Below are 23,715 nucleotides of genomic sequence, written 5' to 3' on the forward strand. Positions count from 1 at the left end.
TTGGATTTGGGTGGGGGCGTGCACACCTCCCCATGGTCAAATGAATCTACTACTACTACTACTACTACTCCATTCACCAGAGATGATTTGGCTCCAAGATCAAGAGGGAGGCAACCATACAACAACGTGATCAAGTAAAGAACAGTTTTTTCCCATCAAAACAAAAAAAAAAAGTCGACGAAAGATAGAGAGAGGGAGTGAGGGAGAAACGCAAATAAAGCAACCTCACCAAAACGTCCATATAATTTAGTTTCCCCCCCTTCAATTGTAAATTGTAATTGGTCCTCCGGAAAATAGGTTTATTAACAATTAAGCTTCCTTTTAACAACAGTCAAACCAGCTAATGAGACGATGAAGACAGCATATATGACCGTAGTAATAGTAATTATAATTACTGTTTACTATAGCAGTATTAATCAACCCTACCGAAGAAAGAAGAAGAAGAAGAAGAAGAAAAAGCAAAAGGAAAAAAAAAACGAAATTACCCTCCTTTACATCCGCATCACTACAGACAGCAGTAACACCAGCAGGCAGCAGCGGACAGAGAGAGTTATTACCAGCAGGCACCAGCAAAGCCAGCCATGGCGCATGGCCGGCCGGCCATGTCGACCGCCAACCAGCCAGCCAGCCAAGATCTCTGCCTCCTTCCTTGACAGGCGACGACGAGCTCTGTTTCTCGCTCCACGGTATGAACAACACAGACGACAAGGGACGTACGGACGGCGACGAACCACCAGACCAGACACCTGACCTGAAGTCCGGCGGGCGCTAGACCTCGACGTGGCAGTAAGTGGTGGTCTGGAACTTGAACCCACTGGCCCCGGGCGCGCCGTTCCCACCGGTGGTGACAAGGAACGCCGGGCACGTGACGAAGAGATGGTAGTGGCCGGAGATCCAGCTGCCGACTTTCCACCGCACACGGCCGTCGATCTTGACCTGCAGAATCAGGTACCCCGCCTGACAGTCCTGGCGGAGCGCGTCGGCGAGGTACGGCGCGAAGGGGACGTCGGGGCCGGAGAGGACCGGGGACCAGACGTCGACGTCGCCGTGGCCCTGGTACACGGCGGGGAGCGACGCGGCCACCGTGATCTGCTGGTACTTGTAGGAGGCGTACACGTCGAGACGGTCGTAGTAGACCCCGACCTTGTCGTTTGGGTTGCGGGAGGCGACGGTGACCTGGAGCGTGGTGGAGAGGGCGCCCGCCGCGGAGGTGGTGGTGGTGGTGTTGGAGAGGTCGAGCTGCCGGAGCGAGGCGTCTTGGAGGAAGAAGCGCGGGTGGGTTGGGCGGAGGACTAGGTAGATGATGAGCGCGATGAGGGCGACGAGGAGGGCCAGGACGAGGAGGATGGCCAGGAGGCGGCGGCAGGACCGGCGGAGGTCGTCGTCGCCGTGGTTGCCGCAGTCCTTGCTCATGGCTGATGTGTGATTCTTGGGATTTGGGATCGAGTTTGGGTTGGGAGCGTCTGGGGTCTCTGTGCGTGAGTCTTGTTGGATGGAGGAGTGGAATGGAATGGAGAGGGGAGGAGGTGGAGGTGGAGGAAGGGGAAGGGAAGAAGGAACAAGGTGAGGGAGGAGAGAGCAGAGCAGAGCAGAGGAGGGTGCTGGTTTGTGAAGGTGAGTAAAGTGGGAGTTATGGGTCAATTAATTAGGCGGCTACTGCTAAGGGAGAGAGAAGGAAGCAGGAAGCGGCGTCAAAGAAAGAAGGTTGCCAGTGAAGTTTCCAGGGGGCTTTTTTTGCCTGCTCCAGCGATACGTGTCTCTTGTGTATGTTATTCTACTCTCACTCGTAGCCTTTGTTCCCAAAGCTTTTTGGTTTTACATTGAGTAACTAGACTTAAAAAATTCATCTTGTAATTTTTAGGTAAACTATACAAATAGTTTTTATTTTTATTTATATTTAGTGCTTCATGCATGTGTCGCAATATTCGATGTGACAGAGAATCTTGAAAAGATTTTAGTTTTTGAGTGAACTATTCGTGACACTATAACACTTTCGTTTGTTTGTGGTAATTATTGTCTAACTATAGACTAACTAGGCTTAAAAGATTCGTCTCGTCAATTCCGACCAAACTGTGCAATTAGTTTTTATTTTTTTTTCTATATTTAATACTCCATGCATGTGTCCAAAGATTCGATGTGATGGAGAATCTTGAAAAATTTTGGATTTTTGGGTCGAAGTAGTTCCAAAAAATTTTGCAAACTCGACACTGTAGCACTTTCGTTTGTATTTGACAGATATTGTCCAATTATGGAGTAACTAGGCTCAAAAGATTCGTCTCGCAAATTAGGGGTAAACTATGTAATTAGTTATTTCTTTTATCTATATTTAATACTTTATACATGTGTTGTAATATTTGATGTGACGGAAAATCTAAAAAAAATTTGCAAATTTTTTAGAAACTAAACAAGGCCTAAACAAAGTCGTAGACTCGTTTGGTGAAGTGAGGATGACCGCAGACTTGTGAGTAATCAGGATGGAGACATGTTGTGGTTAGGATTAGGAGACTTGATGACGCAGGGCAGAGCGTGCTTTATTTGCGAGATCTCTCTCGGTCGCCCGAGCCTGGAAACTAACGCGAGATATTACTCTGCATATATAATACTTATACATATAGTATAGTACTAAGTACTCCCTCTAGTTTATTTTATCTGGCGTATGTTAGAATAATACGGTCTCCTAGATTGTATTTTGACCATTCATCTATTTTATATTATATTATTTATGTTTATAAATTTATAATTATTGGATAGTATAATTTTTTATAAATCTAATTATATAAAGTTTATGTTATAATAGTTAATAATTATTAGTCTAATTAATAGTTAAAGTTTTTAAAGTTTGAATTTTGATATGCTTGTGCGTCAGATAAAATAGAGCGGAGGGAGTAGTAGGCAGTAGTGTAAGGTTCCCATCCGTTGTTACATTTGTTTCAGAACAAACAGACACGGTGGGTGGGCTGGGCTCCGACGGCTTGGAATTGGAACGCTTTCATCAGGGTAATAGTAGATGGAGAGGAAGCAGGCGCAACAACTGGACGCCATCTATGGCCTTATTTAGATGCACATAAAAATCTAGAACTTTACAAAATTCTTCATCGAATCTTGCGGTATATGTATGGAGTATTAAATATAAATAAAAACTAATTACACAGTTTGTCTGTAAATCGCAAGACGAATCTTTTAAGTTTAGTTACTCTATGATTGGATAATATTTGTCAAATAAAAACGAAAGTGCTACAGTGTCAAAATCAAAAAAGTTTTTGATCTAAATAAGCCCTATATATATCTGCACCCACGCGCGGCCAACAGGGGGGAAAGAAAAAAGGCAGCAGAGTTGGCAGCAGCTGAAAGCTAGCATGGCGCCGCCGGCCGAACCTGCCGCCACCATGGATGAACGAGAGCATGGAACGCCAAGCAAGGGCACAATTGGCATGGCAGGCATGGAACGGCGCCTGCCAAAGGCTTGGCCCTGTTTAGTTTCCCACTTAAAATTTTTTCATCCGTCCCATCGAATCTTTGGACACATGCATGAAATATTAAATGTACATAAAAAAATAAACTAATTACACAGTTTGGTTTGAAATCGCAAGACGAATCTTTTAAGCCTAGTTACTTCATGATTAGCCTTAAGTGCTACAGTAACCCACATGTGCTAATGACAGATTAATTATACTTAATAGATTTGTCTTGCAGTTTCCTGACGAGCTATGTAATTTGTTTTTTTATTAGTTTCTAAAAACCTCTCCCGACATCCTTCCGACATATCCGATGTGACATAAAAAAATTTTCGTCTCATCTAAACAGGGCCACCTGCACATTCGAATTCGTTTCTTGGACCTGCCCTGCCCGCTGACCGACCGACCCCGGCCCACCTTCCAAGCCTGGTGACTGCCTTTTTAGAACAGTTATATAATTTGTTTTCCTTTTTTTTTCTAACAAGAAAATTGCGAGAAGTTATTATATAATTTGCTTTTTGGTACTGCTATCTGATGAGAGGAAGGGCGGCGTGGCGAGCTGGCAAATGCAGGGTACGTTCGCGTGCTGCTCATCGTATCATACGAGTACTAAGGCCCTCGTTTACTTCCACCTCAAGATCTAATTTTTTTGAAAAAATTTTCGTCACATCCAATCCTTAGACGTATGCATAGAGTATTGAGTATAAATAAAAATAAAAACTAATTCTATAGTTTGGTCGAAATTTACGAGACCAATCTTTTGAACCTAGTTAGTTCATAATTGAATAATAGTAATTACCATAAATAAACGAAATCACTACAGTCAAAAAACTAAACACGGCCTAATACTACCTCTTAATAACTCATGTGTGTGCAACTGTGCATGTGCTTTGCTACACGCATGAAGAAGCTTCTTCCTTGCCGGTCCTGAATATTACATCCGCCCGCGTGCGCAATGTCATGACCCCCCCCCAAACCACCGACCGACCATTGTCTCTCGCTCGCTCGGAAGCTAGTAGCTCCAGATCTTCCTGTTGCTGCGCTGTACACGCGGCGTCGGCGATCTCCATGTGGTCGGCCGAGGACCCACGCCAGGCCGGGCTTGATCGCAAACGACTAGGCGACTAAACACGTAGGTAGCACGAGATTTACGAACCAAATCGTGCGCGTGTGACCACTAGACGTGTCCTGCACTGCACGCCCCTCAAAAGCAGAGCTGATCGTCGTCCCCGCAAAGTTACAGTACGTAAAGCATTAAATATGGATAAAAATAAAAATTAATTATGTATTTTATTTGTAAATTATAAAAATGAAATTTTAAAATCTAATTACTCTATAATTAGACAATATTTATTATATAAAAAATAAAAGTACTATAATATTAAAATTTAAAAACTTTTTAGATCTAAACCTGGGAACCGACCTCGCGCGGCGTGACCGATCGATCACGGGGAAACCCGATCGACGAGCTCGAGAGGAGACGACTCCGGCGACCAGTCCACGACTCGGGAGTCCACCGAGACGTACTGTGTATGCGAAGGGAGGCACGACCGAACACATCCGAAGCCGATTGCTCACCGGACGTTAGTATATCGGATTACCCACTGGCACCCACTGCTATAATCTTTTTCAACCACGCAGGGGCAGGGCGCTCTGCTATCTTTCAGAGTTTTTTTTCCGGTGCACCAAAGGTCCTTTCGAATTCGAAAGCGGCTTTTTCGTGGACGGGTCATGTGGGTGGGCGGAAGCACACAGAGAGAAAATCCTGCTAGTGCTACTGAAGAATAGTGGAGCTCCCCTTCTCTCCTGATCTGCCTCGTCAGAAACAGAATCCGATTCGGCGCCCGGCTCTTGCCTTTCAGGCTTCCATCAGCTTTCAGTTTCACCTCCACCCCGTGCAGTACAGGTGCAGCTTCTCACGTCAGGGCAACATCACGGCGAGTGCGCTTTTATTTGATGCGTACGTACATGGAGAGAGATATAAAGCAGAGAGTACACAGGGAAAAAAAAAAAGGTACCCGACCTCTCTGCTGTGGGTGCTCTCAAAGGCCAAAGCGGTCTTTGTTCCTTATCAAAAAAATCACTTTCTTTGTTTCCTTTTTTTAACGGCGCACGCACCTTTGCAGCATATGTATATGAAAAAGCAAAGGCGAGAAAAAAAGCAGAGAGAGAGATCGATAGAGAGTGGACGAGTGAGAGTGACTAAAAAAAACTAACTGACTCTGCCTGTCCAAGGACATGGACGTCCACGTCCAGCCTAACGGATCGCAATCACTTACCAAATCACAGCAATGCCAACGCATACCGCAGCATCATATCACCAGTGACCTGACCGTCATAGGATTACTTTTATACTGGCTAATTTACGGACAAACCCAGGAACTTTATATGTCCCTAAGCATCAATCCAGGTTTTAAGGACTTGTTTAGTTTACCCAAAATCAAAAACTTTTTAAGATTCCTCGTTACATTGAATCTTGCAGCATATGTATAGAGATAGAGCATGAAATATAGATGAAAATAGAAACTAATTGCACGGTTTGGCTGTAAATTACAAGATAAACTTTTGAGTCTAGTTAGTTTATGATTGAATAATATTTATTAAATAAAAACAAAAGTGATATATTATCTAAATCTAGAAACTTTTTTTTGATCTGGCAAAGGCCTAAATACTACTGTTGCGACTATGTCACGTCTCTCAGTCCCATCTTGTACAGTCCGACAGATTCTGCATAGCATTCTCATCCGATCCGGCACTCCCTGCCAGCCGTTGCAATCTTGCTTGCAACTCTCCCACGCAACCCCTCATCAGACCATCATCAGGTGGCCACAGCAGCAAGAAAAATCATGAGAAGCCATGCCAGCTCCTACAGGCCTCAAATTTTTAGGCCTTGTTGGGATGAGTAAAAACCTTTTAGGATGAAAACTAAACAAGGTCTAGTTGAAGATTTTTTTTTTGTTTTTGTTTTTGTGTATTGTAGTATTTTTATTTATATTTAATCATTATTGTTCAACCATAGACTAACTAGATTCAAAAGGTTCGCCGTAAATTACAAACGAACTATGCAATTAGTTTTTTTTTATCAATACTTAATATTCTATATATGTGCCGCAAGATTTGATGTGACAGTGAATTTTGAAAATTTTTGGAACTGCTTCTCACATTCCACCGAAGCTTCTATCTGGCTCCACACGCAAGACCATATCTCCTCCCTGCTCCAAATTGACCACCTACCTACCAACCATGATCTGAGCACCCCAACACTGTCATGCTTACACATGTCGCCATTCCCTATTTTTGCGCCTACCACGGCATAATGTTCTAGGGCAGGCTTCTACAAGTAGCTTGCAACTACGCAGCATGATGCAAGAAGACATACAGCATTTGTGAAGGATCGGATCGTGAGGTGGCGGCAAACATCTTCCAGAACAGGAGTACATACATCATGCTGTGCTTGCTCCTCGCAAAGAGATCATTATTCTGTTTGAGCATGCCGACCAGACCCAGAAAACGGACTATGCTCTACCCCCCACATGCAATTGCTGATTCGTCACAATTAGGCAATTATTGATGCAAGGCTCTATCTAATGCAGTGCCAGCAAAAACTTTCAGGTGGCAGCATCAGCAAGCAAGCAAACAATTTGGGCCTTGTTTAGTTCCAAAATTTTTTGCAAAACAGGCACTGTAGCATTTTCGTTTGTATTTGACAAATATTGTCCAATCATACACTAACTAGGCTCAAAAGATTCGTCTCGTCAATTTCGACCAAACTGTACAATTGGTTTTTATTTTTGTCTATATTTAATACTCCATATATGTGTCTAAAGATTCGATGTGACGGAGAATATGAAAAATTTTGTAAAATTTTCTGGGAAGTAAACAAGGCCTTGACAAGCAGCGCCACCAAGACGTGCCCCAACCAAACACAGTTTTTATAACACCAGCTTTTGACGGTCAGGCTATGATTGAGATACCTAACCTACCATTACCCAGGCCTTGTTTAGTTCACCCCAAAAAGCAAAAAGTTTTCAAGATTCCTCGTCACATCAAATCTTACGGCACATGCATGAAGCATTAAATATAGACGAAAGCAAAAACTAATTACACAGTTTAACTGGAAATCGCGAGACAAATCTTTTGATCTTAGTTAGTCCATAATTGAATAATATTTGTCACAAACAAACGAAAGTGCTACTCGGAACTAAACAAGGCCCCACTGCAGTTTAGATTTACTAGAGATGGAGGAACCCACAAAAGGCAACTGCGATACTTGCAGCTTAATAAATACAAGACAGACAAGAGTCCCTTGTTGTGTCAAAAAAAAAAAGGACCAAAAGTCCAAAACCCTACTCTGCGTAAGACTTCGATCATTCTAATCCAGCAGTCGAGTAAGGCATTGTTTAGTTCGCAAAATTTTTAGGTTTTGGCTACTGTAACACTTTTGTTTTTATTTTACAAACATTGTCCAATCACGGAGTAACTAGGCTCAAAAGATTCATCCCACAAATTACAGGTAAACTGTGCAATTAGTTTTTATTTTTGTCTATATTTAATGCTCTATGCATGCGACCAAAGATTCGATGTGACGAAAAATTTTGAAAAATTTTGCGAACTAAACAAGGCCTAAAAGTTGCCGGAAACAGAGACCTGGTATGAAGAATCAAAAGCATGAGTAAAGGCAACGTATAATTGGCCTGTTCGTTCAAAAAAAGGAATTATTGACCCCACAAACTGAAATCGGGAAAAGGATCCTGCCTTCTGAGGTTGCATACATGTCAGTCATTCTCAAACGTTAACATGAAACGTTAAAATGAAAGAACGTGAGACCTATGCGATACAGGTGTTGTAGAGGAGTCACTTAGGCTACATCAGTAGTTCAGTAACCATTTACGGGCGATGCAAACAAACAGATAGTTAGTTCCTCCTGTAGAAATATTTGCCATAAGCTGCGCTACAAAACTTTACTTAGACAAGGCCTTTTCCTCTCTACTTCTCTGTTTTAAACGCTTCTGTTCACCAACTTACTGTCCTAGGAAGAACTGACCCAACATTTGATCCAATTCTTCTGGTGAGTATTTGATGTACTTATGAGGGTTCTTCCCACGTTGAATAAGATACCTGAAAGTTAAAAACAGTGCTAGAATTAAAACAAGATTGAAAGCCAGTGTTATTGTGTCTATGAAACAGCTGATTACTCGGAAATTATACCATATAGAGAGTTCAATGTTCATCTGGAAACTGATTGATTGGCCCCCATATTTTTGGCATTTGTCAGCTAATCAATGAATGAAATAGAGTGAAAATTGGAACAAGATGGTGGTGCATCCATAATTTTCTTAGGCCTCATTAACATTTGAGGTAAAACACAACAATCCCTAGCAGATCTTTAATTTGCCATTTAAGACACTGACGCGACATCACAAGCACACTTTCTACCATTGCTAATACCATTTTTCATGTGAGAAATCTGAGTACTTGTATATTTTGGACTATTTAGAGTTTGGCTGCATGCATTTCAGAACACCACTTTTTTTTTTTACTGCAGTTTGTATAACCGAATAAATATTAACTGTAAACAATTAACTGAATGGAGATTTTGTGAGGCATCCTGAGCAGATAAAGAAGATTACTTCACATACCCAAAACGGCTAATGAAAGACCTATATGCTGGCAACAGAACTTCAGCCATGGCAAGCCTCAGTTCATCCCGCAATTCCTGATCAGGAATAGTCCATTGAGACTGCTTTGCATGAAGCTCTTCGAATTGCATATTGAAGGACTTGAACCTGCCAAGGAAGCATACAATTTCCTTATTTCTTTATATTTATTTCATTAAAAAAGGTTACCATGTTACAGAGAATATGCCACTGTACAGACCGTTCTTTGATCATAGTCCTTGAAACTCCAGTGCTGCTAACATCAGATGGCGATGAAGAACTATTGCCACCTGTGACTTGGACAGAGAGTACCTGGAAAATCTAAAATCATAGAAGCGGAGTAGTTTTAACTGGAAAATCTAAAATCATAGAAGCGGAGTAGTTTTAACAGGATGTGATTCTATAAAAAATATTTCCAATCGTGCACATAGACAAGAAAGAAAATCTTAAACAATCTAACCTACAGGGACTTGAACATAGAGCTTGCTAAGCAAGGGTGAAATAGTTATAACAGGATGCTGATCTGTTCAGTATTTACTATGATGCACATACAGGAGAAAGAAAATCTTAACTATATAACCTACCAGACTTGAATGTAAAGCGTGCTAAGGGAAGGGAAAGGGCACAGTAAAAAGTATGTCTTCTTCTCATCACACAAAAAAGTTTACTCCAGAAATGGAACTAAATTCATGATGGGTTATGTAGATCACAAGTTCATTTAAACCTGAGAATCCAATAGAAACCTGAATCCAAAATTTATAGAGGATAACCTGTGGTTGAATTCTAAACCTTAGTTCTTAGTGCATTCTATCAGAGAAAAAATAACAACTGAATTTTTCATCAGCTACCACTGGAGTGCAGCAAGTAAATCATCGTATTTTATAGATCTCCAACAGTGAAACAGGTAGAGGATGTACAACAAAATATTATGGCTAAAAGGTGCAAAAAGATGATAAGCTTTAACACCAAGTAGTAAAATATAAAAGAAACATATACATCCTATTGCCGACGATGCACTGACCTTTGCCCATGCTACCCTCTTGTACTGGTTAGCATTTTGCTGCACAATCTTACGGTGCCTCTGAATCCAGTCACCACCAAGTATATCATTGGATTCTGATCTGAGGTGAGACATAACAAATTATTGAACAGGGACACCGCCAAGACATCTGTGGATTTGGATCTGAAGCACGAACGAGACATACCTGCGAACAAACGTAACTATATAGTGAAGGTTGTTCATAAGAAATATGTGAGACAATGCAGGATCCTTGTACAGCTTAGATTTCCCATTCAAGTTATTCAGAAAAGCCTGCATAATCTTCATGGTTGTAATCGCAAGTTGAGATTCAGTCTCACTGCCACTTTCAGGTTGCTGAAATAGTATTTTCAGTGTTGATTGGTAACTGTTCAAATGAGAATAAAGATATGTTAGTGTGGCTGAAAAATTAAACCATGCTTAAATAAAAAAAAATAATTATTTATAGCAAGCATAACAGATACTGCCTCAGATTTTTCAAGTAAAGCAAGGCAATCGTAGAGAGCAAGTGAAGCTGTAAACCTGGAAAAACACTAATACTAGCAGGTTGAGACTCAAGAAATTGTGCCAAACCGCCAATAGACACCCAAATGCTTCGGGAGACTTTGGAAAGAAAAAAACAAAACGATGGAGCACAATGGATTGTCAATGGTCATTAACCACCTCAGCCTCAACAGGTATTACAGTGCAACCATAAGAAACAACATTGAGTTTTCCAGATGGAAGGCATACTCATAAGACAACTCAAGACAAAGGAGATGGATTTATAAATCTCTCTGTTTTGATTAAGAGCTTATACTAATACTCATTTGTCAGGAAGGTATAACAAGATGGAAAGGGTTGTACTAACTCAAATAGGCCTTTTACATAATTCATCATTTCGATTGTAAAAGGATGGATATTTCCATTCTGTATGATAGTCTTCGAATTTTCCTTTTCAACTGCCACCTCCAAATCAAGCAGAGTTTCTTGGGCAGCCTGCGCCAAGCTCTTAGTCAGGTTTAATGCAGCCTCCCGCATCCCAGAGCAAAAATTTCCTTGAAAAGTCACTTCAACCTGGTAATAAGTTCAAAAAAGAGATGAAGATGATAGTAATTTTTTCTAGTTCTAACAATCAACATTGTTGAAGCTGATGGCAAGACAATTAAAGACAACAGCAACTGTAACTGCAAGCAATCATAATTTGCAACTAATCTAGTTTTATGGCCAGTAATAACCATCATAACGACTGGCCAAAACTTGATGTAAAACGTAATGTATGTATGGACACAAACACATGATCCTTGTGATGAGAAGTGCTGAATGCATTATCTCCACATACGTCTGACTGAAGTCCGTGCATTAATCCATACATCTCCAGCAGTAGAAACAAATTTTCATGAGATCTTTTACTTTTAGCAACAACATCACCAAAGCTGAGAAGAGTCATAACACTGCTTCCTGCCACTTCAGCAAAACATTGATCCTTGTTGAAAGTGATACCATCGAAAATATGATCACAGATTTTTCTTTCTCCAGCCAGTAATACTTTAACCTGATTTAAGCATAGTTTATTAGTTTGATGTCTAAACACATACAACACAATCATAATTTTAGAAGCATCCTTACTGTAATGTGCATAATATGAGTCCAGGTTCCAATTTTCATATTTGAGGGCTCCAACTGCTGGATCTTATCTTCAGTTAGCTTTTCTATGCCCAGTTTTTGAAGACTCAGTTCTAACGCTGAGCTGCGAGCATCTCTGATAAAAGAAACAAATCCAAGCATGATTCTGTAGATCACACAGTTAAAACTCAAGAAAGAATGACGATACAAGTTGAGAAGAAAAAGTAATGATCATTCATACTGCATGGCATCCATAAATGTTTCCAAATCAAGGATGCTCGAACTGACATAAATTAAGTTACTCAGTAGGTAAGGCGATTTCCAAGCTCCAACAATTTTTGGTCATACAGTGTAAGCTGCTGACCAAGACCTGACTAGGTGTGCCACATTGCTTGCATATTTTGTCGGTATCGATGTATTTCCATCAACTCATTTACTCTCAATACTCATTGGCCAGATATCCACAAACAACCTGAACACATTGTCATATTGTGATCTGTGCATAAATAATCAGAACAACTAGATGCTACATCAAGTCAAGAAACCTACCTGTAAATTCTATAGCACGACTGTTGATTTCCATCCTGAACTAACTGATGAGCTATATCATGCAGAAGTGGAAATATTCTTGGGGGAATTAGTATTGGAGTCCTGTATGTAGCACTTTCAAAGCTTTTGGATAGTTGCTCTCCAACTGATTGAGAGGTCCCTTCTAATGCCGATAGGGACTTTGGAAGGCAATCAAATAGAAGTGCGGGCTCACTAGCTTTGCTGAAAAAAGAGATGCAATAGTTTACTTTGACCAGCCATCAAAAGAATTGGTAAGTTACTACTGAAAGACATCTAGGAAATACAGGACATAATGCTCTAAACCAATTATAAGGATCAACAATGAACTTGGTTCAGAAGCAGACGCATTAAAGTTCTTGTTCAAGGAAAAGAAGTGGATGACTCTGCAACAAGGTACATGTAAAATTTACCTGTAAGTACTCATTAACTGCCTGAATTCCTCCTCGATCTTAAGCTTAGACTTGGTTAAGAGGTTGTTAACTTGACTCAATACTCCTTCACAGCTCTTAAAGTTCTTGTTGGAGGAAAAGAAGTGGAAGACGCCTTTCAGCAGATCCACAGCTTCCTGGAAGCTCTTCAGATCCTCATGTGGACCCCTCAATATCACAGCTTCAGCCTAATAAAGCTAAAAAATTATCAGCATGTTCATAAGAAATTGTAATGAATGCACTGTTTCGATAAAAATCGTTAATGGCCTAAGAGTGCCCAAGATACCCGCAATAACATCTGCTGGAGAAAGTGAATAGCCATTTATAACATCTGCTGGAGAAAGTGATGAAGTACTGAACTAGCAAAAGCACATAAGCCGGTCAATAACTATCAATGCTAATCTTAGAACATGAAAACCAACCGCCACTTTGCGACTACACCAAGCCCTATGGATAGATCCTCTAGTAATCTAACGGTGTGAAGATACTGAGTATACATCTGCAGATTAATTCAACAAAGCAATGAACTAACAATAGTAATAAGCTAATCATCAATCATTGGTTGTATTCTTGACATAATAACAACCGACTGCAGCTAAATCAATATGGGCCTTGTTTAGTTCCGAAAAGATTTCGGATTTCGGTACTGTAGCATTTTCGTTTGTTTATGACAAATATTATCCAATTATGGACTAACTAGGATCAAAAGATTCGTCTCGCGATTTCCAGCTAAACTGTATAATTAGTTTTTGCTTTCGTCTATATTTAATGCTTCATGTATGTGCCACAAGATTCGATGTGACGGAGAATCTTGAAAACTTTTTGCTTTTTGGGGTGAACTAAACAAGGCCATGGCAACAATATGAGCATTCACATACAGAATCATCAGCGTACAACCCATCTATGGACCTTTAATGGCTTTCGAATTTTAGGCATGCACCAAAACTAGTCCGGGAGCATTGAATGCAAATTTTGGCGCCCTGAATCCCATCCAAATTAAATAAAGTAATCCCGTACAACAACTAAACCCAAAACACCGCCCCAGTTCGCTAGGGGTTCAGAGCATTCTCGAACAGAAACCGGAGGACGGGAGCAGTTTCTCACCCGACGGACGATCTCGAACTGCGCGAGGATGGCCTCGGCGGCCTCGATGGTCCTGTCGATGTTCTCGTTCGCCATCGTGCTGGCCTGCGCCCTCACCTGCGCGCGACACGGCGGCGGAATCAGACACGGGTCATCTCTCCGTCTCCGTACGCGCCCTCGCCGAACGGGAACACGGAGGGTGGCGGTGGCCGAACCTGCGCGGGGCGGAAGGAGGCGTCGATCGCGGAGATGTGGCGGTCGAACGAGTCGAGGGCGGCGACCGCGCTGTCCGTGTTCTCCTCGCTCCGCTGCAGGGCCTCCCGCAGAGCGCTCGCCTGCAGCGACAGCGCCTCCATCCGCTTGTCCAGCCCCGACCCCGTCTGGTCCATCGCTCCCGTCCGTCCCCCCTCTCCCCGGCGAGTCGGCGGAGGGGTTGCGCTCGTTCTCCTGGGACGTCGTTTCTGCCTGCGAGGAGGCCGCGGTCGTGGAGGCGCTTCTATAGAGGGACTCTGGAATGGAAGGAAGCAACGGCGAGGTGACGCAATGCGGACAGGTGGCTGTGGACCCGGGTGTGCGTGTGGCAGGTCGGTGACTCGGTGGCGTCGCCGCGGAGGGAGGAGAGGGGGGAAGCGTGAGAGCTGCTGTGAGATTCGTGCAAGTCATGGCGGTTTGCAGAATGGATGGCTGGATCTTGTTTCGACTGTGGGCTCCGTCCGAGTTGGGAACAGAAAAAGCGTATCAAACGAACGTAAGAGCATCTCCAAGAGGTACCTTAAAAATTAACCCTCAAAACTTACTATTAGAGGCCCTCTTAAACTAAATGTACCCTAAATTCAGTTTCATCTACACCAGCTCCCTAATATTTCCGTAACCAATAGTGACATGTCATTAGTTAGTTGGATCTTGACCTTTTTTGTCTACTCATCAGTTGCGCCACCAGCCTTGTGCTCCTCAGCGCCGCCATTAGCCTTGTGCTCATCGCCATCACATGTGGCCTGCCTGTTCTTACCTGTTCTCTGCTAGCGCATGCACCTCTTGTGTCGAATAGTATGCAGAGGTAGGCATCAAGCAAGCAGCCAGAAAGGGAGACGAACAGGGACAGACAATGGCGGTGGCTGAGAAGGCAGTAACACCAGAGAAAGCAGTAGTAGTACTACTAGCAGAACTATTGGGGACACGCCTCCTTCTGGATAGATGCGGGGCACACGCTCATTTTTCCATGGGGAACTGTTCGACCCATATTTTATCGCTAATCATATAAACATCAATTTTGGAAGTGTTATTAGTCTTCTCTTGGAGATGCTCTAATCGCTGGCTTTTTGCAGACCATTCAGTTTTGGAAAATGCAATACCACTTTTCTTTTATTTTCTTTTACTGTAGTAAAAACCGTCATATGTTGTGAGGCTATTGTACTTGCTAGACATTTAAAAGGTTTCGCTATTTTTTAAAATAGAATGGAATTAACAAAATTCCTAGCCTCTATTTAGACATTTGTGCATAACGTGGCCGTTCTTGTTACCAAGAGTAGTTTCAACTCGATCACATTGACGATGAAAAATCCTAGAAAATGGAGGAATGAGGTGACAAGCAGGGTCGACCAAACGGCGCCGTGTCCATTACCTAACCGAGCAAAGCAAGCCAGTGCAAAGGTATCTAAACACGTCCGAAGTTGCAATTGCAACACTTGATCGGAACAATGTTTGGCGGAAATCGATAATCTATATGATGAGAAACAATTAGTACAGTAGTAGATTTCTATCCTTTTTTTTTTCTAAAGATGTATATGGAGGATTCGGATCTAGCTCCTTCATGTACTGTAGCGAGATACTATTTTTCTCTCTTCTCTCGAAAATGAATGAGGAGCAAGTGAAGCCAATATTTTATTTTAGCGGCTCTAGCTTCTTCATGCACTATAGCAAGACCATCCTCTTCTTCTTTTTTTTGTAAAAGACCTTACCAACATTTGGGCTGAACAAAAGAGCACCCCCCAACCCCAACCCACACACAAGCACCAAATATTGCCCTCTAAGTTCCTTATCAGGTCCATTCATAAACCTTAGGTGAAAGATGTGAGAACTAGGCGATATGTAACGTGTACAATCCTCCACGATAGTTTGGCCGTATGACATTGAAAATAAGAAACGTTAAATTGCACTTTGTCATTTTTTCAAAAAAAAAACACGGAATGACGATGCTTCAACGACGTTGGAAACACGAAGGATGTCATTATTTTCTTTAGAAAAAATGAGCATCGCCTTTTCTCTCTGAAATACGCACATTTGTCATTCAACATTTTTGGCAACATTGTGTCGCAGATTGTGCTGTGTGTGTACAGAATGCCCTTGGTCCCTAAAGACTCTAGCACAGTGACCTCATAGCTCTGGGCCTTCGGTCAGACCGAACCAAACCGATCTCCTCAGTCATCATCAGAAAACAAGATGGATCGGTTAGTTGAAAAATTAAAAACCGAGTAATTTTGGTCGTGGTTAGTTCGGTTCAGTCTCGATCACGACCGAAGTAACCGGACCAGCTTAGGAGACAAAAAAATAGCAGAATTTGTATCGAATTTTAGCAGCATGTTTGCACATAAAAAATACAAATATCTTGGTTCTCCTTATTCAAATACTAACTGCAGCAGCATCTCACAATAACAAAAACAGCACGCAATCAAGTCTTTAAAAAATAAAAAAAAAACAGTCCAGACTCCCAACAAAGAATTTCGGTTTTTTTATTAGTTCGGTTAACCGACACCTATACTCGAACACCGTACAAAGTTCGTTTAATTGGAAGCAGGGACTAAATTCATGACCGAAAAATTCGGTCTGAGTCAGTTCAGTTTGATCTTCAGTCTTCGATTAATTACGCAACTGATGAGGAAGGCAACACGCAGCAGATCATGCTGCCGTGGCACCACATCATCGATCAAAAACTAATCCATCTCACGCATCCGATCCATCGAATTATATTATTATCGAGGTAGAAAATTAAATCAGGTGGCACAAAGCATCTGCAAATACTTTGCAGCTAAGAATCGAAGCATCTGATCTCTCCCTTTTACAACGACCACCGTGCATTGGTGCTGGTGCAACATGCATCCATCCACGGCCGCACCTCCTTATATTCCCATGAAGCTTCATCTTCAAGCTCGGCACATTCGCATTTCGCTGTGTTCTTCGGTAGCTTCGGCTGGCCCTGCTGCTTTATATAGAGTACCTACCACAAACCCCTGCTGCACACACAAGTGCTGTGCAGTGGTGCTGCAGGAATCTCATTCTCGTCCTCCCAAGCAAACCACCACCGTGCCACTTCACCCACCCCCCCACGCCGATCGAGGCCACCGTTCGGATCGGCCATCCATGGTGGGCAGAAGAGCCATGCGCTTGGCGGCGCTGCTGCTGGTGGTGGTGGCGGTGTCCGCGACGACGCTCGTGCCGGTGGTGTCCTCTGACGGCGAGCTGGCTACTACGACGTCCGCCGGCGGAAGCGGCGCCCAGCAACCGGCCGTGGCCACAGGGCAGCAGCAGCAGCAGCCGGACACGACCGTGCTGTGCGTGAGCAAGTGCGGGACGTGCCCGGCGGTATGCTCGTCGTCGCCCCCGCCCGCGTCGTCGTCGTCCGCCGGTGACAGCACCGCGCCGCCGAAGAGTGGCAGTGGGGGCTACGGCTATAGCTCGCCGTCGCCGCCGGCGGGGCAAAGCAAGGGAGCTGGGCGGCCCAGCAACTACTACTACCTATACACCTCCGCGGCGGGCGGGCGCGCACGCGGCGTCGCTGGGGCGACCAGCTTCTTGCACTACGCGTCGGCGGCGCTCGCCGCGCTCGTCGCTGGCTTGCAGTGACGCGCGACATCGACCGACCGACCCGCGGATGTTTTGTTTGAGGGCTATGTATGTATTCGCGCGCACCTGTGTATTTCGTCAGCAAATGTCGTAGCGTTCGACGGATGTGTTTACTACCGCGGCAGTTTCGCGGTGTTTTGGTCGTGATCTGATCGTGCTCGTTGTATCTTTTTTTTTTTAAAATTTTTTTGAGGAAAGTGCTCGTTGTATCTTGTTGCGGTCCGAGTCCGACTGCACGCACGCCGGCACGCGTCGCTTCGGTAGTGGGCTGAGCCTGGGCTGTACGCTGCCTCGCTGAGGTTTGCACGGCCCACGATAGGAAGGAGAGTCACCGGGCCTGTCCGATTCGCGAGACCAGACGCCTGATGAGGTACTCGCACAGCCCCGTAGGGCCTCCGAACCACACGCAGAGGTGAGAGGTGGCGCCGGCGCGGGGTGGCAGAGCCGGCTGGCGCTATCTATCCACCATGGCCACGGCCACGGTCCACGGCAGCCGGCGCCATGCCATGCCATGTCTCATGGCTCACCCTACCCCACAGACAGTCCGCGAATCTTGTGTGCACCCACCCGGGTTCCTCCTGGCTTCTGGGTGCCTGTCCCCACGCTGTCGGCCCGGCCGCTCCCATCCCAGCCCCAAGCTGCCGCGGGGACATCCTCTGCTCTGGTCGGGCTTTCCCCGGTGCCCCGCCCCGCGGCAACTACTGTGCGTGCGCTGTTCTTGTGCCTTGGCCGGCCGCGCCCGTACGCACCAAAACCAAATACTCCACCTGCCTCGTACTACTGTTACACACCTGTGTGTACGACGTGTTCCACGGCACGCCTAGGGGCCCAGTCGAATTCGTTCCTGATCCATGCGTCGTGTCCCCAGTCCCGATTCCATCTCGTCCCACGCACCACTCCTCCCCGGACGCGGGGTCCGGCCTCCGACCAAATCGCGGGCGCGGGCGCGGCACACGGCAGCAGGTGAGGGGTGCGAAGCGAAGCAGACACGCCGAGGCCGAGGCGTGTGCGTGCGTACGTGAGCGCTGTGCCATGGCATGCTCATGCGCGCGCAGCGCAGCCGACCCACGCACTCGCACGAGGGGGCGCCTGGCTGGTTGCTACTATTAGTATTAGTAGTACTAGTTTAGTCCACCACTGGTTGTCAGCTTGATACTGGACAACAGGCGCTTTTAGATCCTCGGAATCTCCCACTAAAACATAACGGGTGTTGCATTTCCCAGCAGCAGCAGGCCTGGCCACCGGAACCGGACGGATGTTGTTCGAGATCGGCGAGAGCGCCCATGCTTCCTCCTCCGGGCTGCGGTTCATTAACCATAACCACAAATAAAAGAGGACGATCCATGTCGGAGCACGGGGACGTGTCGCAGGGGATCCTACTTGCACGTTGGCACAGTAGTAGTAGCATAGCAGGAACACGTACTGGAGCATTGCACCACCACCACCGCAGGTCCGCGTGCCCGTCCGTCTCGCCACCGGCCACCCCTGAAACTGTGGCTGCCATACCCTGCTTTTTTGACTGCTTGTCTTGTTTAGTTCATCTAAAAAAACAAAAAGTTTTCAAGATTTCTCGTCGTATCGGCACATGCATGAAGCATTAAATATAGACGAAAGCAAAAACTAATTACACAGTTTAGCTGAAAATCGCGAGATGAATCTTTTAATCCCTAGTTAGTAGAGGCCCAGGTTCGGCCGGGGCCGCATACTGCGTTTATGGGTTCTGCAGGCAGGTGAGGTGGGCACCAGCACTACTGCTGCAATCGCTTCTGCTGTTCTGCACTCTGCACCGCAGCAGCTTTGCTTTACAGTACTACAGTGTTTCGCAGCTTGTCTGCTGCCCAAGGCCAGGCCACCTCTTCCATGCAAGGCAAGCACGCGGTGCACTATGATTGGATAATGTTTGTCAAATAAAAACGAAAGTGCTACAGTTCCGAAAACTTTTCAGTTTTCGGAACTAAACAAGGCCTGGGTTCATCGCTGCTGCTGTCTGTCTGTGCCCTCTCTCTCCCTCCCCCTGTGATCTGTAGCGCCACGCCACGGTAAAAAGAGGGGGAAAACAGACCACTATTACCGCGCTACTCCACGAAAGAATCATCAATTCTGAGAAATTGTACCAGTCAAATTTAACTAATTTAGTTAAAAAAGGACTAACCTAAAATACGTACCTTATAAAAATATATTTTATGATAAATTTAATTATATTAATTTGAAACTATAAATGTTTGAAAAAAATAAAAAATTAAAATTAAAATAACACTAAAAAATGATTCTTTGAATATATGTCGTGTCACGTCACTCCCGTCGTCTTGCTGTAAACACACTTTTACTATTTTTATTTACTCCGTAGTAGTAGTATTTACAAAACGGACTTTACCTGTACATACCACCACCGTACCTAGGACACTATTCTTGGTTTCGAACAGTCAAACTTCTTTAAATTTCAGGTGCCCCCCGAATCATGATAAATTTTAAAAATCCAGATAAAAAAATCCAGTATATCTGACATTAAAATCCAATAGAATCTAGCTTATTCAAATATTATTCCCTGACAACCAAACGAGCCTATCTAATGTAATAAGTTCATAAAAGATATTATTAAACATTTGTTACTGCAAATAGATTTACTAATAAAATTATATTATACGATTATTAAATGATACAGTACTTTTTTTAAAGAATAATAATACAGTACTTATTTAAAATGATAATGTAAATATCTTTCTGTAGATCTGGTTAAACTTTTAGTGTGACTTCAGGATAAGCAGAAACTGCATTAGTTTCATTATAAGGTTTTTGGACTATATATATGCTACATACTATTTAGACAAACTACAACAACCTCTAGTACTATTAAACAGATAATTTTATTTATTGCTCTAGCAATACTGGTACATCACTCAGCAACAAACAGGCGGCCCGGATCACTATAGGAGTAGCTTGCTATTGCGACATAGTAGTACAGGAAGAGGACCACTAGTAGTACAATAAGACTCCTGCTAACCTTGTCTTGTTCATCTTGCAGCTACAACTACATTATCCATCCCACCCCTCCATGATCCATCATCCATCATCTTATTCTTAATTTCTTATATTGTTGTTGTTATTATTCTTTCAGCCACTACTACTACTGCGACGACGAATACGAATGCATGCTTGCTTGTTCGGCATCATCTTGGCAGCCTCGCGTCCATCCATCCATGTCCATCGGCCATGCACGCGACGCGACGCGAGCGCCTGGAACACATCCTCAGCGGTAGCTCCAGTCCTGGGGCAGCGCCAGCGCCTGCGCAGCACCGGTGGCCTGCTTCTGGTGCTGCTTTGTCGGCGTCGCATGCTCGGTCTGCGGCTGCTGCTGCTGCTTCTTCCCCGTTGCCGGCCTGCTGCCAGTCCCAGTCCCAGCCCACGGCTTTGCCGCTGCACCAGCCCAAGCCCCACCTGCACAAACCACGTCAGCGCATCAGTATTGCACCAAAAATCCGAAATCTTGAAAGTTTTCAAGATTCTCAAATGCATCATGAGTATTAAATATAGCTAAAAAATAATTAACTATATAATTTGATTTTTTGAACCTAGTTAGTTTATGATTAGACAATAATTATCAAATACAACCGAAAGTATTCAAATCAAGTTTTTGAATCTGATTCTCTCGCCAGTGATGCTGCTGCTATAGTACGAGCCGTGTGGGGGGAGTATATGCAAAAGCCAGGTTCATAATCACAGTAGTAGGAGAAGTACACTGCTAGCTGGCGTTTTGAAACTTGGAACTCCTACTAGCATATCCAAGAGATCTACTACCAAATTAGGCCTTGTTTAGTTCACAAAAATTTTGCAAAATTTTTCAGATTTTCCGTCACATCGAATATTTAGACGTATGCATGGAGTATTAAATATAGATGAAAATAAAAACTAATTGTACAGTTTGATCGGAATTGACGAGACGAAACTTTTGAGCCTAGTTAGTCTATAATTAGACAATATTTGTCAAATACAAACGAAAGTGTTACTATTCATATTTTGCAAAAATTTTTTGGAAGTAAACAAGGCCTTATACTACCAAATTATCAATGCAAAGCAGTTTTTTTCCGGTTTTATAAACCAGATTATTTGCTGCCTCCCATGGGTCATAGCTACAGCAGACACGCCGTCATGCATGCCATGCACCCACCCAAGCCCCACTGGCATGGCATCAGAAAGTACAGAGGGGCCCATATAGTATCATCAGGTGCTAACAACCTTCATCTCTCTCCCTCTCAGAACCAGACCACGGCATGCACAGTACAGGAAAACCCGGTGCATGTCTGGTCTGGCTGCTGCCGCCATTAACGCGCTCACACCGCTCAAGAACGCACGCAAAATCTCGGCAGCCAGTACCACAACCACTCATTAATTGCTGCCGATGAAATGCAACATGATCAGCATTTGCAAGAGCAATCGAACGCATTTGGGTTGGGTTACGCCTCGTACTTGTACCCAGATCAGATGAGACGGCGGCGCAAGAACCAAGAAGTCTAAGAGTTGGGGGGAAGGATACGCACGGATACCGAGACATCCGTCCATCCATCCCACGGCGGCGGCGCGGCACGCGCGATGCAACACAAACACATGGATCGGTAGAGGGGGAATGCGAGTGCGCGCGTTTACATACCTTTAGCCGTGGCCGGAGGAGTGGCCGGCGTATAGCGGTACGCCTCGACGCGCGGGAGGAACACGCCGGTGCCGCCGCGCAGGTTCGCCGGCGGTGGGACGTGGCAGGGCAGAGCGGGGGGCAGCACCGGGTAGTCCAGCACGCCGCCGTGGTTCACCAGGCTGCTCCCGACCTGCAAACGACGGAGAAAGCAGAACCAGGGATCAGCATCATCATCATCATCATCATCAATCATCTCAGCAATTCCATCGGAATGCCAAACACGAACACGCAGGACAAAAAAGAAAGACTCCAACTCTCTATGGATTGTTCATGATTAAACTGATGATGAGGATCATTATTTTCCTAAGGGGAACACAGGTTCTCTTAATTGCGAAGGATAGTTACCACCAGCTGTAATATTTTGTATATGTAATCAGCGGCGGCGCCGCGGCGGCGGGGTCCCAAAAACAAAACAAAACGGAAACGGAAAAACCAAAAAAAGGAGAGGAAAACACCAAGGAGTTTTGGCAAACACAGCGCTCCACCGATCATTTGAAAAAAAAGAAATAAAAAAAAGAGAGAGAGGCAAGAAGGCGGCGGCAAGCAGAATCCCGGCTGCTGTTGTTTTCTCACCTGCCAGTGGAGCTGCGGGTACGGCACGAACGGCCAAGAGACGGCGCCAGCGCCGCCAGCGCCGCCGCCGACATTGGTCGACACGACGACGCTCCCCTCCAGCCCGCAGACCTGAAACCAGATGCCGCTTGTTGTTAGGGCCAGGGCCGGGGCCAAAGAACCGGAGGAAACCACAAAGCTCAAGCACGACGACTCGCCTTCGCGCCGGGGGTGGCGGCGGTGGCGGCGACAGCAGGTGGGGACGGGGGCGCCGGCGGCGTGGCGAGCGGCCACACCTTGGAGCCGCCGCCGAGTATGCCGGCGAGTTGCGCCGCGAGCTCCTCCACGGCGGCGGCGGCGGCGGCCTCGGGCGTGGGCTCGGTGACGGTGACGACGGCGGCGGCAGCGGCAGCCTCGGGGTCGACGATGCCAATGTCAGCGAAGATCTCCCGCGGCAGCCAGCGGCGGTGGAGGTCGTCCGACTCGGGCGGGAAGCAGTCCGCCATGAGGGAAATGGCGAGCGAGCAGGGCCGGACGCGGGCGACGATGGACGAGCGAGCGAGCGGAAAGAAGCAGGCGGCGATGGAAACGGTGGGTGGGGGGGGGGGGGGGGGGGGGGGGTGGAGGGTTCTTGTAGGCGTGGCGTGGCTGGGTGGACGAGAGGTGGGGGCGGCCGGTGGTGGGGCCGGACGGACAGCGGGCGGGGGCGGAGGCCGCTCAGCCGCTGGCGTCGGGGGCGTCGTGGGTTTCGTGGCGGGGCAGGGGCAGGACGGGGATTTCCTGGTGTAAAACCGGGAGA

The 23,715-nt window shown here is 45.2% G+C and overlaps 4 protein-coding genes across 4 annotated transcripts; 1 reads left to right on the top strand and 3 right to left on the bottom strand.

Annotated features, from left to right (window-relative positions):
• Positions 345–1,641, bottom strand: LOC8073464 (NDR1/HIN1-like protein 1). The gene has a single exon (XM_002442799.2). The coding sequence runs from the start codon at positions 1,411–1,413 to the stop codon at positions 769–771; it is 645 nt and encodes a 214-aa protein (XP_002442844.1). The 5' UTR covers positions 1,414–1,641; the 3' UTR covers positions 345–768.
• On the bottom strand, positions 8,145–14,306 carry LOC8073465 (exocyst complex component EXO70A1). The gene is made up of 12 exons (XM_021445778.1): positions 14,053–14,306; positions 13,859–13,954; positions 12,737–12,942; positions 12,306–12,527; positions 11,760–11,892; positions 11,473–11,685; positions 11,002–11,207; positions 10,318–10,518; positions 10,134–10,233; positions 9,333–9,433; positions 9,095–9,241; positions 8,145–8,573 (listed from the first exon to the last, which is right to left on the bottom strand). The coding sequence occupies exons 1-12, from the start codon at positions 14,224–14,226 to the stop codon at positions 8,477–8,479; spliced, it is 1,896 nt and encodes a 631-aa protein (XP_021301453.1). The 5' UTR covers positions 14,227–14,306; the 3' UTR covers positions 8,145–8,476.
• On the top strand, positions 17,037–17,889 carry LOC8073466. Its single transcript, XM_002441817.2, has one exon. The coding sequence runs from the start codon at positions 17,195–17,197 to the stop codon at positions 17,675–17,677; it is 483 nt and encodes a 160-aa protein (XP_002441862.1). The 5' UTR covers positions 17,037–17,194; the 3' UTR covers positions 17,678–17,889.
• On the bottom strand, positions 20,520–23,501 carry LOC8079846 (translation initiation factor IF-2). Its single transcript, XM_002442801.2, has 4 exons — positions 23,135–23,501; positions 22,938–23,048; positions 22,323–22,494; positions 20,520–21,112 (listed from the first exon to the last, which is right to left on the bottom strand). Exons 1-4 carry the CDS (start codon positions 23,420–23,422, stop codon positions 20,925–20,927), a joined length of 759 nt encoding a protein of 252 aa, XP_002442846.1. The 5' UTR covers positions 23,423–23,501; the 3' UTR covers positions 20,520–20,924.

This window comes from Sorghum bicolor, chromosome 8, assembly GCF_000003195.3.
Source record: "Sorghum bicolor cultivar BTx623 chromosome 8, Sorghum_bicolor_NCBIv3, whole genome shotgun sequence".
Classification (NCBI taxonomy): Eukaryota; Viridiplantae; Streptophyta; class Magnoliopsida; order Poales; family Poaceae; genus Sorghum; species Sorghum bicolor.

What these genes read in the sequence shown, in the direction of transcription:
- LOC8073464 (XM_002442799.2), bottom strand. Translation starts at nt 1,413, where the DNA reads ATGAGCAAGGACTGCGGCAACCACGGCGACGACGACCTCCGCCGGTCC.
- LOC8073465 (XM_021445778.1), bottom strand. Translation starts at nt 14,226, where the DNA reads ATGGACCAGACGGGGTCGGGGCTGGACAAGCGGATGGAGGCGCTGTCG. An exon ending in TCGTGCTATAGAATTTACAG is followed by an intron (nt 11,893 to 12,305) that starts GTAGGTTTCTTG and finishes TTCTTTTATCAG; the next exon opens with AGATGCTCGCAGCTCAGCGT. An exon ending in TGCACGGACTTCAGTCAGAC is followed by an intron (nt 11,208 to 11,472) that starts GTATGTGGAGAT and finishes ACTTATTACCAG; the next exon opens with GTTGAAGTGACTTTTCAAGG.
- LOC8073466 (XM_002441817.2), top strand. Translation starts at nt 17,195, where the DNA reads ATGGTGGGCAGAAGAGCCATGCGCTTGGCGGCGCTGCTGCTGGTGGTG.
- LOC8079846 (XM_002442801.2), bottom strand. Translation starts at nt 23,422, where the DNA reads ATGGCGGACTGCTTCCCGCCCGAGTCGGACGACCTCCACCGCCGCTGG. An exon ending in ACCCGCAGCTCCACTGGCAG is followed by an intron (nt 22,495 to 22,937) that starts GTGAGAAAACAA and finishes CGTCGTTTGCAG; the next exon opens with GTCGGGAGCAGCCTGGTGAA. An exon ending in TCCTCCGGCCACGGCTAAAG is followed by an intron (nt 21,113 to 22,322) that starts GTATGTAAACGC and finishes TGGTTTGTGCAG; the next exon opens with GTGGGGCTTGGGCTGGTGCA.